Source organism: Gossypium hirsutum, chromosome D07 (assembly GCF_007990345.1).
Source record: "Gossypium hirsutum isolate 1008001.06 chromosome D07, Gossypium_hirsutum_v2.1, whole genome shotgun sequence".
Classification (NCBI taxonomy): Eukaryota; Viridiplantae; Streptophyta; class Magnoliopsida; order Malvales; family Malvaceae; genus Gossypium; species Gossypium hirsutum.
The window spans coordinates 7,883,224-7,905,894 of NC_053443.1; the positions used below are offsets into that span (position 1 = coordinate 7,883,224).

A 22,671-nucleotide genomic window follows, 5' to 3' on the forward strand; every position below is an offset into this window, starting at 1 on the left:
AATTTTTGGCCAAGGATGAACCAAAGGATGAGAAATTTTTTTCTTTGTTTTTCTTTCTAATTTAGGCTAAAATGGAGGTGAGAAAGGATGAACACAAACTTTTCTCCTTTCTTCTCTTGAGCTCACGGCAATGGGGGGGAACAAACACTACACACACATTTTTTTTTTCTTTTGTTTTCCATTTCTTTATTACCCATACTTCTTATTTTATTCTTCCACTAACAAAACATGTTTCATGACATGTTTTGCCCATCATTCTTTGTCATGGCCGGCCACTACTCATTAGGGGGGGAATTTGACATGCAAGTCCCCCCTTTGTCCACATGCACTAGTAGGTCCTCACACATTGACCTATCACATTTTAGAATTTTCTCACATAAGTCCTATTGACTAAATTCACATGAAATCAACCAAATTGAAGCTTGAAATTTTCACACATTCATAATTACATATTCTACACAATAAGTATCACATTCAAACATTTCGGTGACTCGGTTTAGCGGTCCCGAAACCACTTCCCGACTAGGGTCAACTTTGGGCTGTCACAGAAAGTACCTAATCGGGTGACTACTAGGGGTTTGGAGTGGCTCTATCTAGGTTAAGTTCCTAAGTCCACTACATGAGGTTTAGTTCTAAAGTAAGGGTACCCGAACCAACAGATTCCTCGATCCTCACCCATTATAGGCTCATACGGACCAAGTTCGGTTCAGGGGAATACATTTCCCTATGGCTGCACGGAGATGAAAATCTCACGAAGACATAGGTACAGATGTATCCCGAAAGCGATCCACTATCCTGCACGGAGGTGAAAACCTCACGAAGGAGTAGCTTCTCACTCCCACTTAAAAGGTGTGACCAGCGGTCATGCAATGCAATGCAGAAAGACATAAAAATTTAAAATACAACACATGATGAAAACTATAACTCAAAACAAATGAAATGCAATGAGAGGATCGTATATTTAAATCAAATTTTCAACTTTCGACAAAAAGACAAGAAATAATCAACTCGTGGCTTGACTCTCTTATTTAAAGTCCCCAGCGGAGTCGCCAAGCTGTTGACACCATTTTTTGGATGGAAAACGGGGTCGACTTGGGTTTTTTTTTATGAAACGGGAGTCGCCACCAATCCTTTTTTTATGAGGTGTGATTGGATCAGCTCGAAGAGTGGTTGTTTTTAATAAACGATTTAATTTTATTAAAACAACAATTTTGGTCCACGAAATTCAGAAAAACGGGTTCGGGAGTCGGTTACGCACGAGGAAGGATTAGCACCCTCGATACGGCCAAAAATTGGTACCTAGTTGATTATTTAATGTCTTAATGTCGAAAAGCTGAAAACTTTAAAGAAATTTAAAATACAATCCTTAAAAAAAACTCGAATGACATGGATTAAAATTCAAAAGAATATTTTGGAAATTTGTTTAAATGAGAAAAATCGACACCCAGCACCTTAGGGCATGTTTTCTCGAATTTCCAAACGCAAAACATTGCCTTATTTTGAAAATTTTTTTAAAGGATATTAAGCCATTTGGTTGAACGAGAAAAATCGACACCCAGCACCTTAGGGCATGTTTTCTCAAATTTCTAAACGCAAAACATTGCCTTATTTTAAAAATTTTAAAAGGATATTAAGCCCTTTGGTTGAACGAGAAAAATCGACACCCAGCACCTTAGGGCATGTTTTCTCGAATTTCCAAACGCAAAATATTGTCTTATTTTAAAATATTTTCCTTTTTTGAAATATGGTATTTATATGCATGATGGAATAATGAACATAATAATGTGAATAAAAATAATGAACACAAACAAATAATAAAATAAATCAATCATACATATTCCATAGCAAATAAATAAATAAAACTAAAGCATAAAAATGGACATGTGAATAAGTAAATAAATGAACATAAAAAAATGAAAATACATGAAAATTATAAAATATATAAAAAAAATATGTATGTGCATATAAGGGAAATATACATGTACGTATATACATAAAATTACGGAAATATGAAAAATATATGTATATATGTATTTTAAAATTATTGTATAAAATATATATTAGTAAGCATGTACATCTATACATATGTAACTATCATAAAAAAGTATATATATATAAAATATAAAAAGTATATATATAGGTATATATATGAATCATAAAAATATAAAGAACATATATAAAATACGTATTTAAAATATGAAGAATATGTAAGTACATATATATATTTATGAAAGTAAAGTATATAGATATGTATAAAAATTGTGAAATATAAATATATATATAGGTACGTATATGTATATATAGATAGATTATAAAAAAAACATGCATATTACATATGTATATTATAAAATCACATGTATGTATATAAATATAAGTAATTAAAATAATAATACTATAATAAGATAAACATATTAAAAAATTTACATAAATAAGTATAAATGGAAATACGATGATAAAAAAAATAATATTAAATAATAATAATAATAATAATAGAATAATGAACAGAATAATAAAAATGCTACAAAGGGCTTAAATTAAAGTAAAAGTACAAATACTGGGCGAATTCGAAATAAATAAAAACAGAAAGGACTATTGTGACATGCGTCAAAAGAGGGGGGACCAAAATAGTAAATATCCCAGAGCCCCAAAACGCTGCACTTCGATGGGACTAAAATGAATCAAAAATAACATTTTGTGGCCAAATTGCAAATATGCGAAAACTTCCATGAAAGCGCCACAAAGTCAAAGGGACTAATTGCACAAATAGACCCTTAAACGAAAACACGCGGATCCTGGAGTGGGTCGGGTCGGTTGGATCGGGTTTAAAGCCAAAACGGCGTCGTTTTGGTGCCTGAGAGGTATGCCCAAAACGGCGCCGTTTTAAATACCTATATAAATCAAACTTTCTTCTTAAAACTTCATTTTTTGCCTTCTCTCCCAAAAAAAACTGATTTTCTCTCAAAAACCCCTCCCCTCTCAAATGTCCGGCCTGGACTCTGGCATGGGGAGCCGCCGTCGCGCTGTCGCGCCGTTGCGTCGGCCACCGTATACGGTGGCCGAAAAATCCAAAAAAGGTGCTTTTTTTTCTTTTTGCTTTTTTTTATACTTTATATATATAGTTTTTAAAAAAACATAAAAGAAACAAGATCAAATATAAAAAAAGTTTCGAAAAAAAAAACAAAAATAGAAAAGGAAAATAGATATACCGAAAGTAGTTTTTGAATCTGCTTTTTGCTTTTTTATTTCTTCAAATCGTGAAAGAGGGGTCCCCCCTCATACATTTTTAATCTGGCCTTTTATAGCCGATTTTACACATTATTTTTATCTATTTCTACTGCTATTTTGTCCTTCTCTGCTTGCGTGTTTTGCTTGCTCTTCTGTTTTGCAGGTAGTTGGTGGCCGGTGGCAGAGTTGGTGGCTGACAGAGGGCAGCGGCGGCACATGGGCAAGGGTCAGAAAACCTAGGTGGCTAGGGTTTCTGAAATGTTTGAACATTTTGGGCCACTGGGCCTTGTAATTGGGTATGGGTAGATTTAATTGGTTTGGGTTTGGGCTTGTATTTGGACTTTTTGGGTTTGTGCTGATGGGTAAGGTCTAGGTGGTTTAGGTATCGGGTATTGGGTTAGTGATTTGGGTTTAGGTGGTATGGGCCCGGGTCAATTTTTGGGTAATGGGATTGGGGCAAAATTGGGCTGTACAGGATCGTATTTTTAAATTCTTTAAAGTTCTCAATTTTCGACACCAAGACATTAAGTAATCAACTAGGTACCAATTTTGGGCGTATCGAGGGTGCTAATCCTTCCTCGTGCGTAACCGAATCCCGAACCCATTTTTCTGAATTTCTTAGACCAAAATCGTTGTTTTAATAAAGATTAAATCGTTTATTAAAAACAACCACTTTTCGAGGTGACCCGATCACACCTCATCAAAAAAGATTGGTGGCGACTCCCAATTCGATTTCATTTTTCAAAACCCAAGTCGACCCCGTTTTCCTCAAAAAAAAGGTGTCAACAATAAGCATTGGTTAATTCACAAAAGACTTGCAGTGCTTGAGTATATGAGGTTCCTATAAGTGAAAAAAAAATAGTATAACTATCTGAATGTTTTAAGTGTCTATGACGTGTTTGATATTTATATATTAAATATATCTTATATAATCGTAAAAGAGATAGTACTAATTTTAAAATATTGAATTAATTATCATTATAGTTTAGGGATTATTATTTATGGTTTACGGTTTAAGGGTTGGGGTTTAAGGTTTAGGGCCGGGGTTAGGGGTTTAGAGTTAATCCTGCCATATTCATTAAATCATCCAAAAAAAGCATTTTAATTTATATTTTAAAGATGTTTTTTAATTTATATATATAAATAATTTCATATATAATTGAAAAATATAAGATAGTATTAATTTTAAAATATTTAATTAATTATCATTATAGTTTAGGGTTTATATGGTTTACGGTATATGGTTAATTTAATATTTAAAGCCAGTTTAAGAGTTACTATTTTAAGGTTTGGGGATTATATATAGATTTAGGAATTATGGTTTAAGGGTTGGGATTTAAGGTTTAGGTTAGGGGTTAGGGGTTAGGGGTTAGGAGTTAGAGATCTAGGGTTTTAAGGGTCGGGTTAAGGTTTAGGGTTTAGGGTAATTAGTTTTTTTAATTTATATATTAAATATGTTCTTATATAATTGTAAAAGAGATAATAATAAATTTAATATATTGAAATTTTGAGTATAGTTTATATTATTTAATATGTTCTGAGCTAAAGTGCACTCATGGATTGACCAGTATTCATATAATATGCCCAATGTGAGGTTTAGACATACCTAACCATCCTTCTCTAACATTTTGAGAGAATAATTGAACATGTATTTGTCTTTGTCTTTGTTGTTTGTTGCTAGGAATATCCAGTTCTTTGGCCTTGATTCTCAGCAAAAGGTTACATCGTCCTATGTTGTGGTCATTGGTCTTGGAGGTGTTGGAAGTCATGTTGCATCTATGCTTTTGAGATCAGGAGTTGGCAAGCTCCTATTGGTGGGCTTTGACCAGGTATCTTATATGTTTCATCAATGATTAATCCAGTGCTAACTTATTTAGGCTTGGTATATGGCATGTATAATGTTTGCATCAGAGTCATTTTGTTTGTCTGCATGTATTTGCTTGCGGAATTTATGTTGTTGTTAATGGTTTTTATTTTAAACTTAAGTTGTGTCTGCCAATATACTCTTAAATCATGATCCTTCTATTTCTTTAGGTTGCTGAGAAGACTGCTTTTCTGCGGCCTATAGAACTTAAACTTGTTCCTGTGCCTTGGAAGGTAGTGCATTTAGAAACAAGTTTCTTGATACGGATGAACTTATGAGCTACTGTAGCTGGTTTGCGGTAAGAAATGACTCCTATTTCTATTTTATGGTACCTGGAATGGTTTAATACTTCACCGTCTATAATATTTCTATTGCCCTTGGATCTTATGTTGTGGGTGTTAGTACCTTACCAATCTCATTAATGTCTTGTTTTATTCTTCCTGAAATTCGAAGAATCAGTTATTTAAGTGTTTTCATTCAGTTTACATGTTTACCTCTGTTTCTTTGAGTTTCATATTTAACTAATCCATCTTAATTGGTGGTAAATTCACGTTTTAGGCACTAATCAATTTTAACCAAATTATCTAACTATAATTTGTACTGCTTGCTGACTTTCAGCAGCATGATCCCAAAATGGCTGCGGAAAACCAAAATTGTCAAGCAAATTAGCCAAATACTGGTGAATCACCTTGGACTAAATTTGACCAAAGATGATCTACAAAATGTGGTTGATTTAATGGAGCCATATGGTCAGATAAGCAATGGAATAGAATATCTAAATCCTCCCCTTGATGTCAGTAACTAACTTGCTTGTCATTTTAAATATACAAGTCAATTGCTATTAATAATTTTCTGTTGGATTCTTTTTGGACTGGAAAATAATTTCTGGGGATAGTCTAAGAATCTTAAATTTTATAGAAAGCCAATAAAGTGCTTGCTGGACGAAATGTGGTGATTAATTGAATTGCAAGGTCATACATGCTGTTAATTTTTTAAGAGCTGATAAATGAGTATGACATAGTGCTCATAAATATTCTAAGAAGGATGTCTTTAGATGAATGGAATTGTTTGATAGCTTGAGGTTATAAATCTTTGTATTGATTTTTCTCAACAATCTGAAGCCTGTCATACTTAGCAAATTTTTCTGTGAGAATGGGTGTTTAAGAACTGTGAATTGTCTTGAAATATATGCGGTTGTGATGGTTGATATATTATCAAGCATGCAATATATATCACTGTCATGACAGGTTTTTATAGGAAATATTTGAAATCGGTACAAATTTATATTCTTGTTACATGGAAATATATATTTAGCTTTAAAGTTAAAATTTTAATAGAAATTTTAATTTAATTAATATCTTTATCCTTAAAAACAAAACAAAACATAATATAATAATTATCATACAAATAAATATTATTTAATTAAAATATTTTTTCAAAAGTCATGTTTTAGCGGCGTTTGTTAAAAAGCGCCGCTAAAAGTCATCTTCATTGTGGCGTTTATTGTCTAAGCGTCGCTAAAGGTCGTGGTCTTTAGCGGCGTTTTCGAGAAAAGCGTCGCTAAAGGCTTTAGCGGCATTTTTTACAAATGCGCCGCTAAAGGTCAGGGTCTTTAGCGGCGTTTGTGGGAAAAGCGCCGCTAAAGGTCATGATCTTTAGCGGCGTTTATGGAAAAGGCGCCGCTAAAGGTAATGGTCTTTAGCGGCGTTTGTGGTAAAAGCGCCGCTAAAGATCATGACCTTTAGCGGCATTTTTAGAAAAAAGTGCCGCTAAAGTTAACGACGCTATCATTAGCGGCGTTTTTTGCGACGCTAAAAGGCACCGCTAAAGGCCTAAAAAAACGCCGCTAAAAGCCTGTTTTGGTGTAGTGACTCAACCATTTTGAGCATATGATAGACCGTTGTAAAGGTCTCATGGAGTAGAATATGAAACCATAATTTTATGATTCAACTCTCCACCTTTACCTATTGAGAATATGTCTCAAAGGTCCCATAAATTACAATTTTTCCAACATGATTCACTTATTGTATTATGGATTAAAGATAATGGAATTACTCACTAAGCTAGGCTTCGCAAACATAGGAAAACTGAATTGCATAAACAAATTCTTGGTTTTTTGTGTTTTTATTTGCATAGTTTTTAGCAGTACCAAGCCATGGTAGTCATTATAGTCAAGCACTTCCATTAACCATTTTCATATTTAAGCAAACAACAACTGTAAGTAGCAACATTTCCCGTCTATATAGACATGTCAAAATGTTGAGGCATCGGATAAGTTTTTCTTTCTTTTTTAATTTTGGTTATTACGATTTTATTATTTGATAAGAAAAATATATTATTCTTAACTTAAAGATAAAATATTGAACCAATCAAATTTTGTAATGTGTCATCATTATTTATATATAATTACATTAAATTAATTAAGATATAAATAAAAAATAAACCTTTTAGAAACCTTTTATAAAGAGATCATGTTCTTTGAGGTTTATATTATCTATAATCTAATTAAATGAACCAAGAGGTAAATAACAATGATTATCCAATCCCTAATTCATTTAAATTAATCATGAGATTAAATAGAAGAGGTGATCCTTGTATACCATTTATCTAAAGAGGGCATATTCTACAAGAACTCTCTCATTAGTACTATGAAAAATGGCACTTATAAATCATTTAGCACAAGTTATAAGGTTCATATGAGGAGAAGATTTTGTAAACTGAACTCTATCCAAAATAGAATGAAGTTTGGAGAGGAACAAGCACTAGAAAAAATTATGAAAAACTCTACTATAGTTCCTAAGAATTCTCAAAAGTTACTCTTTGGTCTTGTTCAATCAACAAAATATGATGTTAAGCCCTCTTCAATATCAAGTCTAGAATGTCCTTGAAGCGGAACCACCCATTGAAGACCTTCATGTCAAAGTTCTCCCCAATCTGATTAGGTCAACACAAAAGAAATCAGACCTGTTCTCTAAGATCAAGTCTTCACGGCCTTTAAAGTGGACTACATCTATCCAATATCACGGCTTTGATAATCCTTCGATTGAAGCTTCATGGAAGAAGAGAATAAAAGCAACTCCTTTAAATTCAAGACATTGTATCGGTTGTAACTCAAATTTTATAAATATTTTTTTGCCTCCAATTTTTTTAGGTTATGCTTTGGATGCAAAAATTTTGTGAACTATTTAGTATAACATGGGCTCTTCCAACATTTTTAGAAACCCCACATTTCCTACCATTTCTGACCGCCCAAATGATAATGATTTCCTAAAACCTTGTCATTTCTACTATTTAAAAAGCTCCAAAATCCTTAATGCAACTAGTACTTTCCCAAAATACAAAGCTCCTTAAATTTGATTAACATTTTTATTATATTCAACCAAATTATTAAAATAAATTATAAAATTGACTAGAAACGTGTAACGCCCTTCGCTCGTCTTAATAGTTGGTACGAACATGAGACGCTAACATGACATTTTCGAAGCAAAATTAATATTTTATTTACAAAAATAAATGATAAATCACTTTTTTTATAAAATAATATAAAAATATTTAAACTCTATTCAAAATAAATTTTATGCTTCTTGTAGTGATAATTAAAACAAAACAACTAGGTAATTTGTAAAAGGTTACTCAAATCCTTGAGGAATTTATAAGAAATTAAGTAAAACCAAAAAAAGTAATAGTACGTTAAATTTTGTCGAATTATGTAGCTTTATTTGGAAAGATTATGCAGTTCAATTCCTTAATATCTAGGAATTAGAGTTAGATACAGATTTTCTTATGAAGTTTCATATTTTTAAGAGTTTCCTATTCTTAGGGAGTTAATTACTATTTTTAAGCTAGACAATTGTGTATATAAACTCAGGTTGTAACCTGATTTAGTGATGATAAATTTCATTCTTCTCTTATGATTTTTGTCTTGATATCAGAGCTATTGGCTCTTTCTTGATAAACTCTGAATTTTTTCTGTTCTTTTCTCTGGTCATACCCAACTGAGCTCCATCTTTTCTGTTCCTCTCAATCGTTGTTGCATTCGCTCTCATAATTGCCTTGTTTGTATCTATTTCTCCATTCAATCAATCATGTCGAAATCACCAGTCCTGTCATAAGTGCCCCTACATTTGAGAATATTGTCACTATTACAATTGAAGGTTTGTAGAACATTCAAGCCGTATATCAATTGAATGGGAAGAATTAATTGAAGTGCTCACAATTGGTCTGCACTTTTCTAAAGGGCAGAGAAACATTAAGCCATTTAATGGGCACAGGTCTTTTGCAGGACGATCCCAAATTTGCTCGTGGGACGAACAAGACTCCATGGTGATGTCATGGTTATGGAACTCGATGCTGCCAGAAATTAGTGATGCATGCATGTTTCTCAGAACTGCCAAGGAGATCTGGGAAGCTATTTGACAAGCATATTCCAAGGTTAATGATGCTACAAAAATCTACGAAATTAAGACAAATTTCAACAACTAAACAAGGGACGCAAACTGTCATTGAATATTCGAGTTTCTTACAAGGCTTGTGGCAAAAGATGGACCACCATCAATGCATCCAAATGCGCTACAATGAAGATGCAGCAATTCTGAAGCGATTTGTGGAGAAAAATCGTATTTATGATTTTCTTGCAGGATTAAATGTTGAATTTGATGCTATAAGAGTGCAGATTTTGGAAAATTTGGACTTACCATCTTTGAATGAGACAATCTCTATTATACGTGCTGAAAAGGGACGTCAAAATGTTATAATTGAACCTCAAGGGGGAAATGGTTCTACACTTGTTACCAAAGCCACAGAATTGAAAGAGACGGACACTCCTTCATTAGTTACTCGAGGGGACTCAACCAAACCATTCAATCAAAATTTTCTATTCTGCACATATTGCGAGAAGCATCGTCACACCAAGGAGAGATGCTGTAAACTTCATGGCAAGCCCAATGAAAAACCTAATCGAAGTGTGAATGATTGAAGTCGGGGCACATATGGTGAGTACTTCGTCAACTAGCAAAGAAGATTCTAAAAAATCTGCTTCTGAATTTAACATCGAAGAAATTGAAAAATTAAAAACCTTTTTGGGATCGTTTGAGAAGGCAACCTCGACAGGTACTTGTTCATTGATGTTTTCAGGTATTTCTTCTTCCTCTTGTACTAATGTCTCAAAAAGAAAGTCTCCTCCCATGTGGGTGATTGATTCCAAAGCCACTGACTATATGACTTGTTCCTCCAAACATTTTATCTCTTATACTCCAAATTGTAGCCATAAAAATATCACAATAGTCGACGAATCCATCACCATCATAGCTGGCCAAGGGGATATTTACATAAACAAGAACCTTACACTAAGAAATGTCCTCCATGTTCCAAAGCTATTTGCAAGCCTTATTTTCATTCAACAATTAACCACAGATTCAAATTGCAGTGTAACATTTTTCCACTGGACACGAAGAAGATGATTGGACGTGCTAGTTAGAGAGACAGTCTCTACTTCCTGGAAAAACAAAGCAGTATAACGTGTAGAAAATCTTATATCTATATCATTTTTTTCCGAGTCTGTCATGTCAAACCAAAATAAAATTTAGCTTCATCATCATTGTTTAGGTCATCCATCTTTTAGAGTTCATGTTGATGTTTTCTTCTTCATTTAAAGGTCTTACTTCTGAAGCCTTTCATTGTAATGATTGTGAACTTGCCAAGTACAAACATGTTTCCTTTCCAATAAGCAATAAAAAAAAAAAAACCTTTTGTTCCTTTTTCTACCATTTCAAATATTCCTGGTGTTTCATTTATTGATGATTGTAGTCGAGTGAAATGACTTTACCTCTTGAAAAATAAATCTGATGTTAGCATTGTAATAGGCCATTTTTGGGCCTGACCCAAACCCAAATAATAAAACACAAAAAATAATAAATGCCAAAACTCAATTCTTTTTACAAGCCCATATTACCCTACCCCAAATTACAAAATAAAGTAACAGGCCTAAAATTCCAAACCCAAACAGCCCTAAAAAAAAAAGAGAGAAAAAACCCTAGCTAGCCGCCGCTCTTGCCCTAGCTTCTGCCGCCACCTGCTCTCCCACGCGTCCCCTCCACGTCACCGCCGTACAGTCCCTCCGTACCTGCAAGGATGAACCAAACATGAGCAAACAATGAAGATAATAACAGTTGTAAAATGGTGGCTATAAGAGCCCTAAAAAAACAGTGTAGAGGATTTTTTTTTTACGAATATACAATTAAAAAATAGAAATCAAAAAATACAACGAGTTCAGAATTTTTTTTTTGAAGGTAGTCTCTCGATTATTTTGTTTATAGTCTCTTTTTTCTTTTTTCTTTTTTCTTTCTTTTTCCTCTTGATCCAAAAGTAAGAAACAGAATAAAAAAGAGAAAAGTTCAAAAACTTACCTTTTGCCCCATCGCGAGATTGAGGTACCGATTCCGATGAAAATCGATGTTTTTTTGGCCTTGGAATCGAAAGAGATGGGGGAGAGGTTTTTCTGATTTTTTTGGAGAACAAAGGAAGAATTGAGGGTTTTTTTTTTAATTTGGTTTTTATAGAGGACCCAGACGGCGCCGTTTTGGGCCTTAACCTCAGTGGTCAAAACGACGCCGTTTCCCTCCTATAACCCGCGACCCGACCCGCTTCTACCTCAGGTCCGCGTGTTTTCTATGGAAGGGTCTATTTGTGCGTTAGACACTTCCGCCTTTTTAATTATTTAGCGATTCAGTTTTTTTTTTTTTACCCCTGCATTTTATTTTACTTCAATTCGATCCCGAAGTGAACGACGCCATTTAGATAGCGTGGGAAAATTTCCCATTTGACCGTCTGTTCTTTACACGTAATTTACTTTGGTCCTATTTTGATTTAAATCTTTAATTTTATCATAAATTTCGCCCCGAATTTCCTTCTGTTTTCAATGTAACCCTTTGACTAACTTATTTTATTTTCTATCTATTAGTCTTTGTATCTTTTTTTTCTTTTCATTTTCGTTTAAGTTTTTATTTTTATTTTTTATTTTTATATCTTTTTTTCGGCCTTAATATTTCTTTTATTAAATTGTTTGTTTCATTTTCTTTGCTATTATGATCCATGAAGCTATTTGCATGAACACTTGGTGCTATTTTATTATTGCATTCGTATATTATTATTATCATTATTATTATAATAACCCTAATTTCTTCTTCTTCTTTTTTGTTTTGTTCTTTTAATATCTCATGAATTCTTTCAATTAAACCTTTGCTTGTGAGCTTATTTGTTAATCTCGTTATCCTTTTAAATTTAGTACCTTATTGCTATGTGTTATTTTATGTTTGTTATTATTATTATTATTATTTCTTTATTGATGTTTATTTCATTACTCGATTGCTAAAATTAGTATTAAGGTGGTGTGTAATTCGTAATTGTTGCCATCATACGTACCGTAATCTATTTATTCGTATTTTCATATTATCGCCATTCGATAGTCCAACATTTTATTAATAAATCATCCTTTTTTTTAAAGAAAACACATCATGTTTAATTAGTACACATATTATCATTCAAAATTTCTCAAAATAAGGCAATGTTTCGTATTTTAGATATTTGAGAAATTGTATCCTAACTTACGAGGTTTCAATTTTCTCGATAAATCTAAATAGCCAAATATCCTTTAAAAATTAAAATACCTAACCTTTTTATACACATCGTTTTAGTATTACGTTATTTTTATCTTAAACTCGAAAAAAGGAATTCATTTTATAGATGCAATATGCTGTATTTGGGACTTCGAGAATCGTGCTCCAACTTACGGGGTTTCGATCTTCTCGTCGAACCAAAAAAATGGCCAAATATTCTAATTCCAAAATAAAATTAAAGGCGAGTTGTATGTCATGTTTGGAACTTCGAGAAATTGTGCCCTAACTTACAGGGTCTCGATTTTCTCATCGAACCAAGATGACCAAATATTTTCAGATTTCAAATACACGAAATTTCAATAAAATCAAAGGCTAACTTATTTTCGAGGATTCAAATATCGTATTCTAACTTACGGGATACGACCTTTTGTTGCCTCGGAATGAGAAAGCCTTTTATATTCGTTCAAATTTATCCAAGTGTTGTTTTAAATATATATAGCAAAGGGGAATTGTATTTTCAAGTTTTCAACGTTTGAGTTCAAGACATGAATTAATCGCTTAGGTACTAATTTTGGGCGTTATGAGGGTGCTAACCCTTCCTCGTGCGTAATCGACTCCTGAACCCGTTTTCTTAAATTTCGTAGACCAAAATCGTTTTCAAGGTGATCCGATCGTATCTTAACAAAAGATCGGTAGCAACTCCTATTTTGTTTTAAAAGTCGACCCCTTTATCAAAAGGTGGTTTTGACAAGCATTGTTTTCCCTAATTAAGAGATCTCAATCGAACAATGCAAAGGATTATTTCAATCAAATCTTTTCTCCATTCTTTTAGAAAACAAGGACTATTCATGAATCCTCATGTGTTACCACCCCACAACAAAACGGAATGGTTGAGCGAAATAATGGTCATCTCCTAGAGATGACTAGAGCATTGATGTTTCACAAGAATGTTCCCAAACAATACTGGGTTGAAGCTGTATTAACCACTATCCATCTTATTGATAAGCTTTCGACACGTGTCCTTGGGTTCAAAAGTCCAATTGATATTCTCACAAAATTTTCCCACACTTCTTTGCTTCAAACAATCTTATTCCCCGAATCTTTGGGTGTGTTGCGTTTGTTCATGTTCATTCTCACAATAGGAGCAAATTGGATCCACATGCTCTTCGATGCATTTTTATCCGATATTCCTCCATATAAAAGGGTTATAAATTTCTAAAATTTTCAAAGAAAAAAATATGGCAACTACATCCATACCATCCACATGGATGCTCTGTGCTCCGCAAGCTTGACCTTTATAGATGGGTACATATATAGATGTCCACATATATGAACTCGGGTTTAACATTTTTAATTTGGGTCGAGTTAAGACAAAATTTTAAGCTCATTTTTCAAGCGGAATTTAGGCTTAAAATTTTGTATGGACCCAACCCATGATTTCTCAATGATTTATTTTACTGAATTTGATTTACTTTATATGAAAAGAGAAGTAAGACTAAAATTTATAATATAAGCATCTAAATATTTTCTTGGATTCTCAATTCTCAACAAGTTTAAGAACATTGGGCTCTTATTTGTAAATTTTAATTTCGTAATATATTTGAAAAAAAAAATATTTCTTTCAGATATTCCGGGCAAATGAAATTAGAATTAAGAAGTGATGCAAATTTGATCGTACCAAGTGGCTAATAATTGAGCTAATATAGATAGACAAATAAATTATTGTAAAACATATCAACAAAGCTAATAATATATTCTCGAAAATACCAACAAATCGCATTAGAAGATTTCAATAAAAACAAAATCTTGATTTGATTTTGTTTGATTGAATATTAGAGTTTTGTAAAAACAAACCCACAAAAACAGATACAGACAACTTAGGTACTTTACCCAAAATTTAATAGCTGAAAGTTCAAACCGTATTCTATTTCTATACACAAACACCCAGAAAAGGAAAACTTTAGAGGCAATCGGCCAGCACACACCTTCGGGTATAATACCCGGTTTCAGTTTCATAGCATACTTCTTTTATCCTACATCAAAGAATATATATATAAATATCCGCAAAGCATATGAATCTTCAACCCCTTAACGCAACACAAGATCACCTCCTCCACTCCACTTGTGTTGCTTTCGCTGCAAAATCCAACATAAAAAAGATGTCATTGGGAAAATAAAAATTGTAATATCTGGCCTTGCTCAAGTATAAAAGTAAATTTATTATGGAGACTCTTTTATTAAGAATTATATATTTAAAAATTGAATAAATTAATCTTCATATGTTAAATTAAAGAGTAAACTATTTCTTTTTGTTAAAAATTTCATCCATTTCTATTATTAAAAACTGAACTAGCTAACGAAATAACTAGAGAATTACGTGTCCCTTATGCTAAGGTAAAGGGACCAATTTTTAGCAGTCAAAATGGATGAAATTTTTATCAAAAATACCAATTTACTCTTTGGTTTAATATATAAAGATTAATTTACTCATTTTTAGGTGGAGGTGACAATGCAATTGGCTCCTACTAAAAGGCCTCCATAGTACTTTTACTATGAACTCAGTGATTGAGACCTGTGAAATTTCAGACAACTTATGAGTAGAACTGATAAGTTCTAACCAATAATTAGCAGTTTATACCATTTCCATCTCGGGATGATAAAGCGGATCTGTCTCTTTTGTTCTCCACTTTCCCTGAATGAACCAGTCTCTGTGTCCTTGGTGAATGTGAGCTGAGTTTACTATTGGCTGGGGATGGGAAAGACTGGCGACGACTGAGGTTACTTTTGTCATCTCCATCCTGGCCAGAGCGAGGAGAGCCTTGTAGTCTCAGCTTAGCCTTGGCAGATTCAGTAGCTGCCATGTAGCTTGGCAGTACAGGACTGTTCTGATGTCCATTTTCTGTGCCAACTTGTTTTGCAGGATTAGAAGCTTTCTTGCCGGACTTCTGGAGCTGCGGCTCATTATTCATGGATCCGTCCTTCCTCTTTAACTCCACATTTGTTATGGGAGAATTCTCATCTTTAATAGCTATACCTATCGAAGGCTTTGAGTCAACAGCAGCACAATCAGCATGCAATGAATCCGCTGTCTCATTCATCCCTAATGGCCACGGCATAGTTTCAATCTCGGGTGATTCTGAAGCTGCTATGGTAACCTGTTTCTTTATGATCTCGGATGACCCTTTCACTGTCACAGCCATCTCCTTGTTCAGCCCCCCAGCTGAGATATTTACAGTTGTCATCTCTCGACTCATCTTCTCAGTTGAGCTATTTACTGCCACTGCCATTTCTTTCTTCCTCTTCTCAACTGAGCTATTTACTGTCAGCGCCGTCTCTTTCTTCATTTTATTAGCTGAATTATTAGCTGTCATGGCCGCCTCTTTGCTAGTCTTCTCAGCTGACCTATTCAGGCTCTCTTCTACCATATCAAGGTCCGGAGTACTTGAGACCTTTTCCAAACTCTTTAGCTTTTCAAATTCAAACTCTGACTGCAATGAATGTTCTACTACAGGATTATGAACCTTTCTCAAATTGCGTTTAACCTTTTCAAGCTCATTTTGTGGGTTTTCCTGCACGGGCTCAGCTGGGTGGCCGGAAATTTTCCTCGGGTTACACTTGGGCTTATCAAATTCAGAGGTTGCTTGAACAGACGTATCCATATTTGCGGGAGGAATCCTGCGGACACTACGTTTTGCTCGACCTGTATCCATTTCAACAGTTTGACCATTAACCCGCTTCTTCTCGAATTTAGTGTTGGAGGTTTTCTTTGGTTGAGGAACTGGTTTCCAGAAGCAGGATGCTGACCAACGCTCTAACCAGATCCAGACAGAATTTGGTTCCCCAACATCATAACGGAGGCGCAAAGGCATTACAGTTGGTGATGAAGCAATGAGCTAAAGAAACAGACAGAAGTCACATGCCCAAATTAATAGGGAAAAAGAAGGTGAAAGGACAGGGACAACTCAAATGATATTCCAATTTAAGAAATCATGTCTAGCAATAGGTGGTAGCTAACTATTGGTCAACTTGCCAAACCCTTCTTAAAACCCACATTTGTAGGTGCCATGGAGAAACAAAGGAAAAGAAAAGGATGATAGATTTACGTTTGAATAAAGTAGATGCAGGCATACTGCCAAATGTCTCCTATGAACAATATTTCTGGGTGCACAGATTCCAATTTCCTAAAGGTACTATGGAAGGTAGGCAGTACTTTTGTGCCTGCCTAAAATTAATGCAATGGAAAACTGTCTGAGCAAGAAGGCAATTTAGCATGTTGAAGCTTGCTGAACAGGAACAAAATAGTAGTTTTATGTATTTCCATCATTCAATTTGATTCCAAGTAGCAAAACGACATTGACCCCAAAATTAATATTAGAAAACATGACAATATGAATGCATGTATTAATAATTCTATTTATTTCCGGTTCATATATTAGAAATACTTAGATACCTTACGAACAAAAGCATGTGCTGACAACTTTCCAATGTGTGAGGGCATATTAAATCCAAGAGAAACTACAAGCTTGCTCTCCTGCCAGAGAACCATAAAAAGATTAAACTATTAAAAGAAGCTAGCCTACTTATTTTTTGAATGTATATACAAATTCAATGCACAAAGAGTGAGTGAAAAAAGTGGAAATAACAATCTACACTTGAAAATTCACATATACCATATCACGCATATAGTGATTACTGGAAGTAGAAAATTCCAAGTAAACGAAAATGGTATAAGGTATAACTAATAAATGTGAAAGACAAGAATAGCAATAGTAAATTAAATTTAAAAGATTAGCAGCCAAGATGACTGCATTTGTTAAAAGAAGTTCCCAGATGATAAGAGTTCTCGAACATATTTACCAGAAGGTTTATTTGATTGCATTTTTTCTGCAATTCGTGGACACAATCAGAATGTCTGACCAGATGTCCACGAACGCGAGCTTGTAACTTGACAATTCCCATCATACAGCACAAAGTAGAGATAGCTTGTCTCGTAACCAAGTGGCCACGAATAAGTGCTTGCAGCCTTATAATCCCTTTGAGTGCCCAGAACGCTCGGCGAGCCTTCACATAAAGAGCTGATGTCAGTTTGGCTATGATATCTGCTAAAGGTTATTCCTTGGTTATGTAAACTCTTAAAATTGATACTAAAAATCCACAAAGAATAGGATAACAATACCAGGTAACCCCTAAAAGCAGCCTGCACCAGGGTCGCCGATTGTTCTTGCTTTATCCTTTCAGGATTAGAAGGTGAATCCTGAAGAGTGAACTTCTGAGAATCTATGTCTTGACTCATTGGCAGTGATGTCTCATCATCATGTGAGATATTTGCAGTTTCCTTGTTCTCCAATTCTAATCTCCTTTCATCTCTCTCAGTAGTATGAGGATTGAGCTGTGAAGAGAAGGGAGGAGCCACAGCCAAATCACTTTCTGATGCCCTGGCTGCAACCAATACCTGGCTGTCATTGGCAACCTTCTGCAAACAACAGTCCAACGAAGAAACATAGAGCATAGTTATTATATTCTGATTGATGGATGGGAATAAGATACCAAACCATTAGTATCTTTTTATCTCCTTTTTTGTTAACAAGTTTTTAATTTGTTATTTTACGTAGAAACAAAACTTTTTTCTTTTGTTTGCAGTGAATTAATTTATATATATATTTAAGGGAATTAATTTATAATGTATCTTCTAATTTGTATTAGTTTGCCCAACCCCACCGTTTAAAACTAAATCTCATATTTTTACTTGGTTATTTTCTAAATTCTTTATGGTCTTTCAAAATAAAATTATTATAAAACTATTTATTTACAAATCTATACTATTTGTATTTTATTGAGTTGGTGTCACTCTTAACTCAGTTAGAGAAATTATGGAAATGCCCTTATATAATTAAAATAAATTACATTATTCGAGAGTATTTTCGTCTTTTCATTTTAACAAAAACCAATAAAATATGTATATAGTGAGATTTGAACCAAATCCAATTGAATTAACAAAAATACAAAATTTACCACTCAACCAAAGCTTCATTTTAATATATTATATACATTTCTATTTTAATATGCACAATTTATTATCTCCATCACTTGTATATCTATTCTATTATTTAAGTCCCTCACTAAATTGGTGCCACGAGTCAACCAAACACCAACTCAGTCAATGAAATTACGGAAATTCACTTCCATAATTAAAAAAAGTTATAGTATTTGAGAGTATTTTAATCTTTTTATTTCTTTAAAAAAAACCTAATAAAATATTAACTTTATCATTAAACGAAAGCTTTTATTTTAATATAATATTTACATTTTAATTGTATTAGGCATATTTTATTACCTCGATCAATTATTTATCTATACTATTTATAAAGACCTTTATTGAATTGGTGTCACCCATCAACCGGGCACCAACTCGGTTAGGGATTTATCAAAAAAAACTCTTTTATATGCAAAGTAAGTTAAGTGATTTTATTGGTGTTTTTTATTTTTTATAAAAAAAATAAAAATTTGTTCATAATGAAATTTGAACCAAGAACACTATGCATATAAAACTTTTTCTTTTACCAAAACTAAAGCAATTTTCAGTTTTTATATGAAACTTTAATAAGTATATTTGTCATATAAAGTTGTTATATATTTGTTATTTCTTAACAATTGTATCCATGATAAACAATTGTATCAATTTAGTTAGTTCCAAATTATACCTTTCACTATTTATAGTAATTTGTGTTCTAATTTCGTGGTTTCTACATACATATACGTGTGATAGGATTTCTAATTAGACCTTATTATTTTGCAAAGCAAATCAATCAACATTTATAAACATGTAATATGCATATCATTTTTCTTTTCAATTTCAGTGGGGTATACGTAAAATCTAGCTATTTATTAAATATACTCCAACTCTCCTAGGGCCATTAAGATCTCAATGGTGGCAACAGCACCGACTACGGATCTGTCCCCCATCTAGCTTATAGGAAACTCTAAGTAACAGCAATGCAAACAAGAATTTGCCACTGCTTGCAAATATAAATAACATTATATTTGCTGTTTAGTAGTAATTTGCAGTAAAATATTACCTCCCTTCCTTTAGGATAACTAGATTTGGAAGGTTTCTTTCCAAAAAGCACAGTCTTAATCCATTTTCCGGGAGATTTTCCCATTACATGAAGATCACGCGAAACTGCAAATACCTGTAATCGACTTCAGCATCATTCTATGTCGTAATAGCTTAAGCATACTTTAATACTAAATGAGATAAATCTCAAAACTACACATGAACTTTGATTCAATGTAAAATGCTAGACATGAATTTTGATTTTATGCAATTTTACATCTAAAATATTAGTTTCATTCAATTTTTGCAAATTACTAACACAATCATCAATATAACACTATTTTAAGTATACATATTGCGATACAAATAATTATATTATAAAAATAAATTGAGGCATTTATTCCTTTAAACAATGGAACCAGAGGCGGATCCTTATTAGGGCCTAGGGAGTCTTGGCTCCCCCCAAAATTTTTGAAAATTGTTATTAAACCTTTGAAATTTTTAAAAATTTCAATTAGACTCTTCAAAAAAAATTTAATATTCATAAAACCTCTAAAAATATTGAAAGTTCTAATTAGACCTACCAAAATTTTTGAAAATCCTCACTAAAACCCTCAAAGTTTTTAAAATTTTAGTTAGGCCCCCAAAACTTAATGCCAAGATCCCCACTGAGTAGAACCAAAATTAAAGTTTTATACATTTGAACCACAATCAAATCCATGCGTATAATTGCACCAGTTCAAAGTTGATGTATCAAAATGCAGATCGGATCAAAATTCATGTGTAGTTTTTGAGACTTATCTCATACTAAATTAAATGATTATCATTACAAAAGCGAAACATAAAAGTAAAACAGAAATTTTAGAAACAATTGCAACCCCACCCACCCAAAAAAAGAAGGAAAAAAAATCAGCAAAGCGAATTACCCGAATCAGCTAAGAAGAATCCCAACGAATTCAAAACCAATTTTCAAAAACTTAAAGAAAATAAAGTAATTAACCCTAAACTTCTTGATCTGCTGAAAATTGAAATCAACGGGTAACAGGCATGGCGCCAAAAAGGAAAATAAACAAAAGAAAGCATTTCACATTTAACAAATTTAAACTAGATCTGATAGTTACCCTGTAAATGCAATACTTTCGCAGCTCAAATCTAGCAATCCTGTTTCCAAAACCACCAAAAAGGAAGACCGAAGCATGAATTTTTTTTAAAAGTTTAGAGAAAGAAACACCAACTTATATTGAAAATGGAGAAAAAAAATAGAAAGCAAAACGTATCACAAGAAAGCAGCTACAAGAGAGAGACTGAGAGAGTAGGCTTGTAAGCAAATCAAGAAGAATACTTATTTATTTGAATTTAAAAATGAACTAACTGAGATTTTCCCTTTTTCTCTGTTTTTGTTGCTCTGTGAGAAATTTGGAAATTATGAATCAAAGCAACGGTATCTAATCCGGTGTAATCGAATTTAGTGTAATGGGTTTTTAGTAGGATGATCTTAACTGGTAAAGGGTTCAAATTTTGAGATTGCGACCGACAGTGGAAATTTGACGGCTGGGATTGAGAGGAGATGTGGACGTTGGAATAGGGAATGATTGTGGGAGGTAGTGGTTGTTTGGGGGTGCCCCAAAGTGCTGTTACGTCGGGAACAAGTGTCCAGCCTTCTTTATTCATTTCTGACCCATACTCAAATTACGCTTCTACCCTTCTACCAGAAACTTGCAAGAAATTTAAAAGACTTGCCGGTTAAATTAATATTTAAGGCTTGAATTTTACGAATCAAGTTAATTATTAAATTTGATAATTAATTACTTAAACTTTTTATTCAATTAATATTTATACTTCTAATTGTTCTAACATTAAAGCTTAAACTTTAAGATTTTAAGAAAATATTAAAAATTAACTTGATTAAAAAATTTCAAATCCCAAGACTAATTACTAACCTCAAACTCAAAAATATATGCAAATATATTAATTTTAATATCTTTATTATTGATTTCTCTTTTGTTTTTTAGATACAACATACAAACTTGGATAATGAATATGAAATTGCTTTATTTCAAGATAATGGGTTTGGATTAGGATTGAGATTTAGATATTTGATTTTATTTTTAAATATTTATTTTTTGACTTGAGGATTTCATAATTTAAATATTCAACAAATAATTAATTTAAATTCAGATAATAGTATCTAAATTAATGTAAATAATTAACTCAATTTTACAAATTACAAATATCAACCTTATTCTCGCCCTTAAATCGACACAATGTTGGCCTGGTTGCCATTGGTTGTCTAAACCGCTTTTTGATGGCAAAACTAACATTAAACAATCAATTTTTTTTTAACTTTTTGTTAGGATCGTCCCGATTAAGCAACGAACAAGTAAAAATAGTAGAAGAAATTGAGAAGATGAACACACAAATTTAACGTGGAAAAACCCCTCAAAAGAGGATAAAAAACCACGGGCAAAGATAATTTTACTATAATGGCAAAAGAATGAAGAGTACAAAAGATGGAGATAAAAACTAAACCCCGAAAACTCGAAAAACAAAGAACCCTCAAACGTAAACACAAAATTCTCTGAATGTGTTATGAGTTCTTATCTAATGGGTGTCTCTTTCAATTCTAAGATTGTAAAGGAGCCTATTTATAGGCTAAATTAGTAAGTCAAATAAACTATACTAATAAATGCTAAATATATTATACTAATAAATACTACATCTTCTAGAAAGAAAATATATTTTTGTTTAACTTGACTTGCAAGCAATCTCTTAGAATTTGGGTCACACAATTCTAACAATCTCCACCTTGACACGAATTCTTTCAATGCCATCTTTGCCAAAACCCGCCACGGGCCTATCTTGAACTATGCAAGGAATTAACTGAGTCGAATCTATGCTTAGAAGCTGGAAGACTT

The 22,671-nt window shown here is 33.0% G+C and overlaps 2 protein-coding genes across 5 annotated transcripts; one reads left to right on the forward strand and one right to left on the reverse strand.

Annotated features, from left to right (window-relative positions):
- Window positions 1-4,802: 4,802 nt before the first annotated feature.
- On the forward strand, window positions 4,803-5,437 carry LOC107956558 (tRNA threonylcarbamoyladenosine dehydratase). The gene is made up of 2 exons (XM_016892174.2): window positions 4,803-5,054; window positions 5,260-5,437. Exons 1-2 carry the CDS (start codon window positions 4,872-4,874, stop codon window positions 5,365-5,367), a joined length of 291 nt encoding a protein of 96 aa, XP_016747663.1. The 5' UTR covers window positions 4,803-4,871; the 3' UTR covers window positions 5,368-5,437.
- Window positions 5,438-14,456: 9,019 nt separating this feature from the next.
- On the reverse strand, window positions 14,457-21,394 carry LOC107953528 (protein IQ-DOMAIN 31). 4 transcript variants are annotated; one of them, XM_016888856.2, is made up of 8 exons: window positions 21,257-21,394; window positions 20,878-20,917; window positions 19,779-19,892; window positions 17,879-18,175; window positions 17,560-17,763; window positions 17,153-17,233; window positions 15,341-16,595; window positions 14,457-14,838 (listed from the first exon to the last, which is right to left on the reverse strand). In XM_016888856.2, the coding sequence occupies exons 3-8, from the start codon at window positions 19,860-19,862 to the stop codon at window positions 14,807-14,809; spliced, it is 1,953 nt and encodes a 650-aa protein (XP_016744345.1). In that variant the 5' UTR covers window positions 19,863-19,892; window positions 20,878-20,917; window positions 21,257-21,394; the 3' UTR covers window positions 14,457-14,806. The 4 variants fall into 4 exon arrangements, with proteins under 4 accessions (XP_016744345.1, XP_016744348.1, XP_016744346.1 ...); XM_016888859.2 differs by lacking the exon at window positions 21,257-21,394 and adding an exon at window positions 21,034-21,234; XM_016888857.2 differs by having other exon boundaries at window positions 17,879-18,172; window positions 20,878-21,394.
- Window positions 21,395-22,671: the final 1,277 nt, after the last annotated feature.

Bases quoted from the DNA above. Each gene is read 5' to 3' on its own strand.
- LOC107956558 (XM_016892174.2), top strand. From the start codon at position 4,872: ATGTATTTGTCTTTGTCTTTGTTGTTTGTTGCTAGGAATATCCAGTTC. The intron at 5,055-5,259 runs GTATCTTATATG...CTATTTCTTTAG, and splicing joins TATTGGTGGGCTTTGACCAG to GTTGCTGAGAAGACTGCTTT.
- LOC107953528 (XM_016888856.2), bottom strand. From the start codon at position 19,862: ATGGGAAAATCTCCCGGAAAATGGATTAAGACTGTGCTTTTTGGAAAG. The intron at 16,596-17,152 runs GTATCTAAGTAT...CTGTTTCTTTAG, and splicing joins CACATGCTTTTGTTCGTAAG to CTCATTGCTTCATCACCAAC. The intron at 14,839-15,340 runs GTATAAACTGCT...TGGATTTTGCAG, and splicing joins ATCATCCCGAGATGGAAATG to CGAAAGCAACACAAGTGGAG.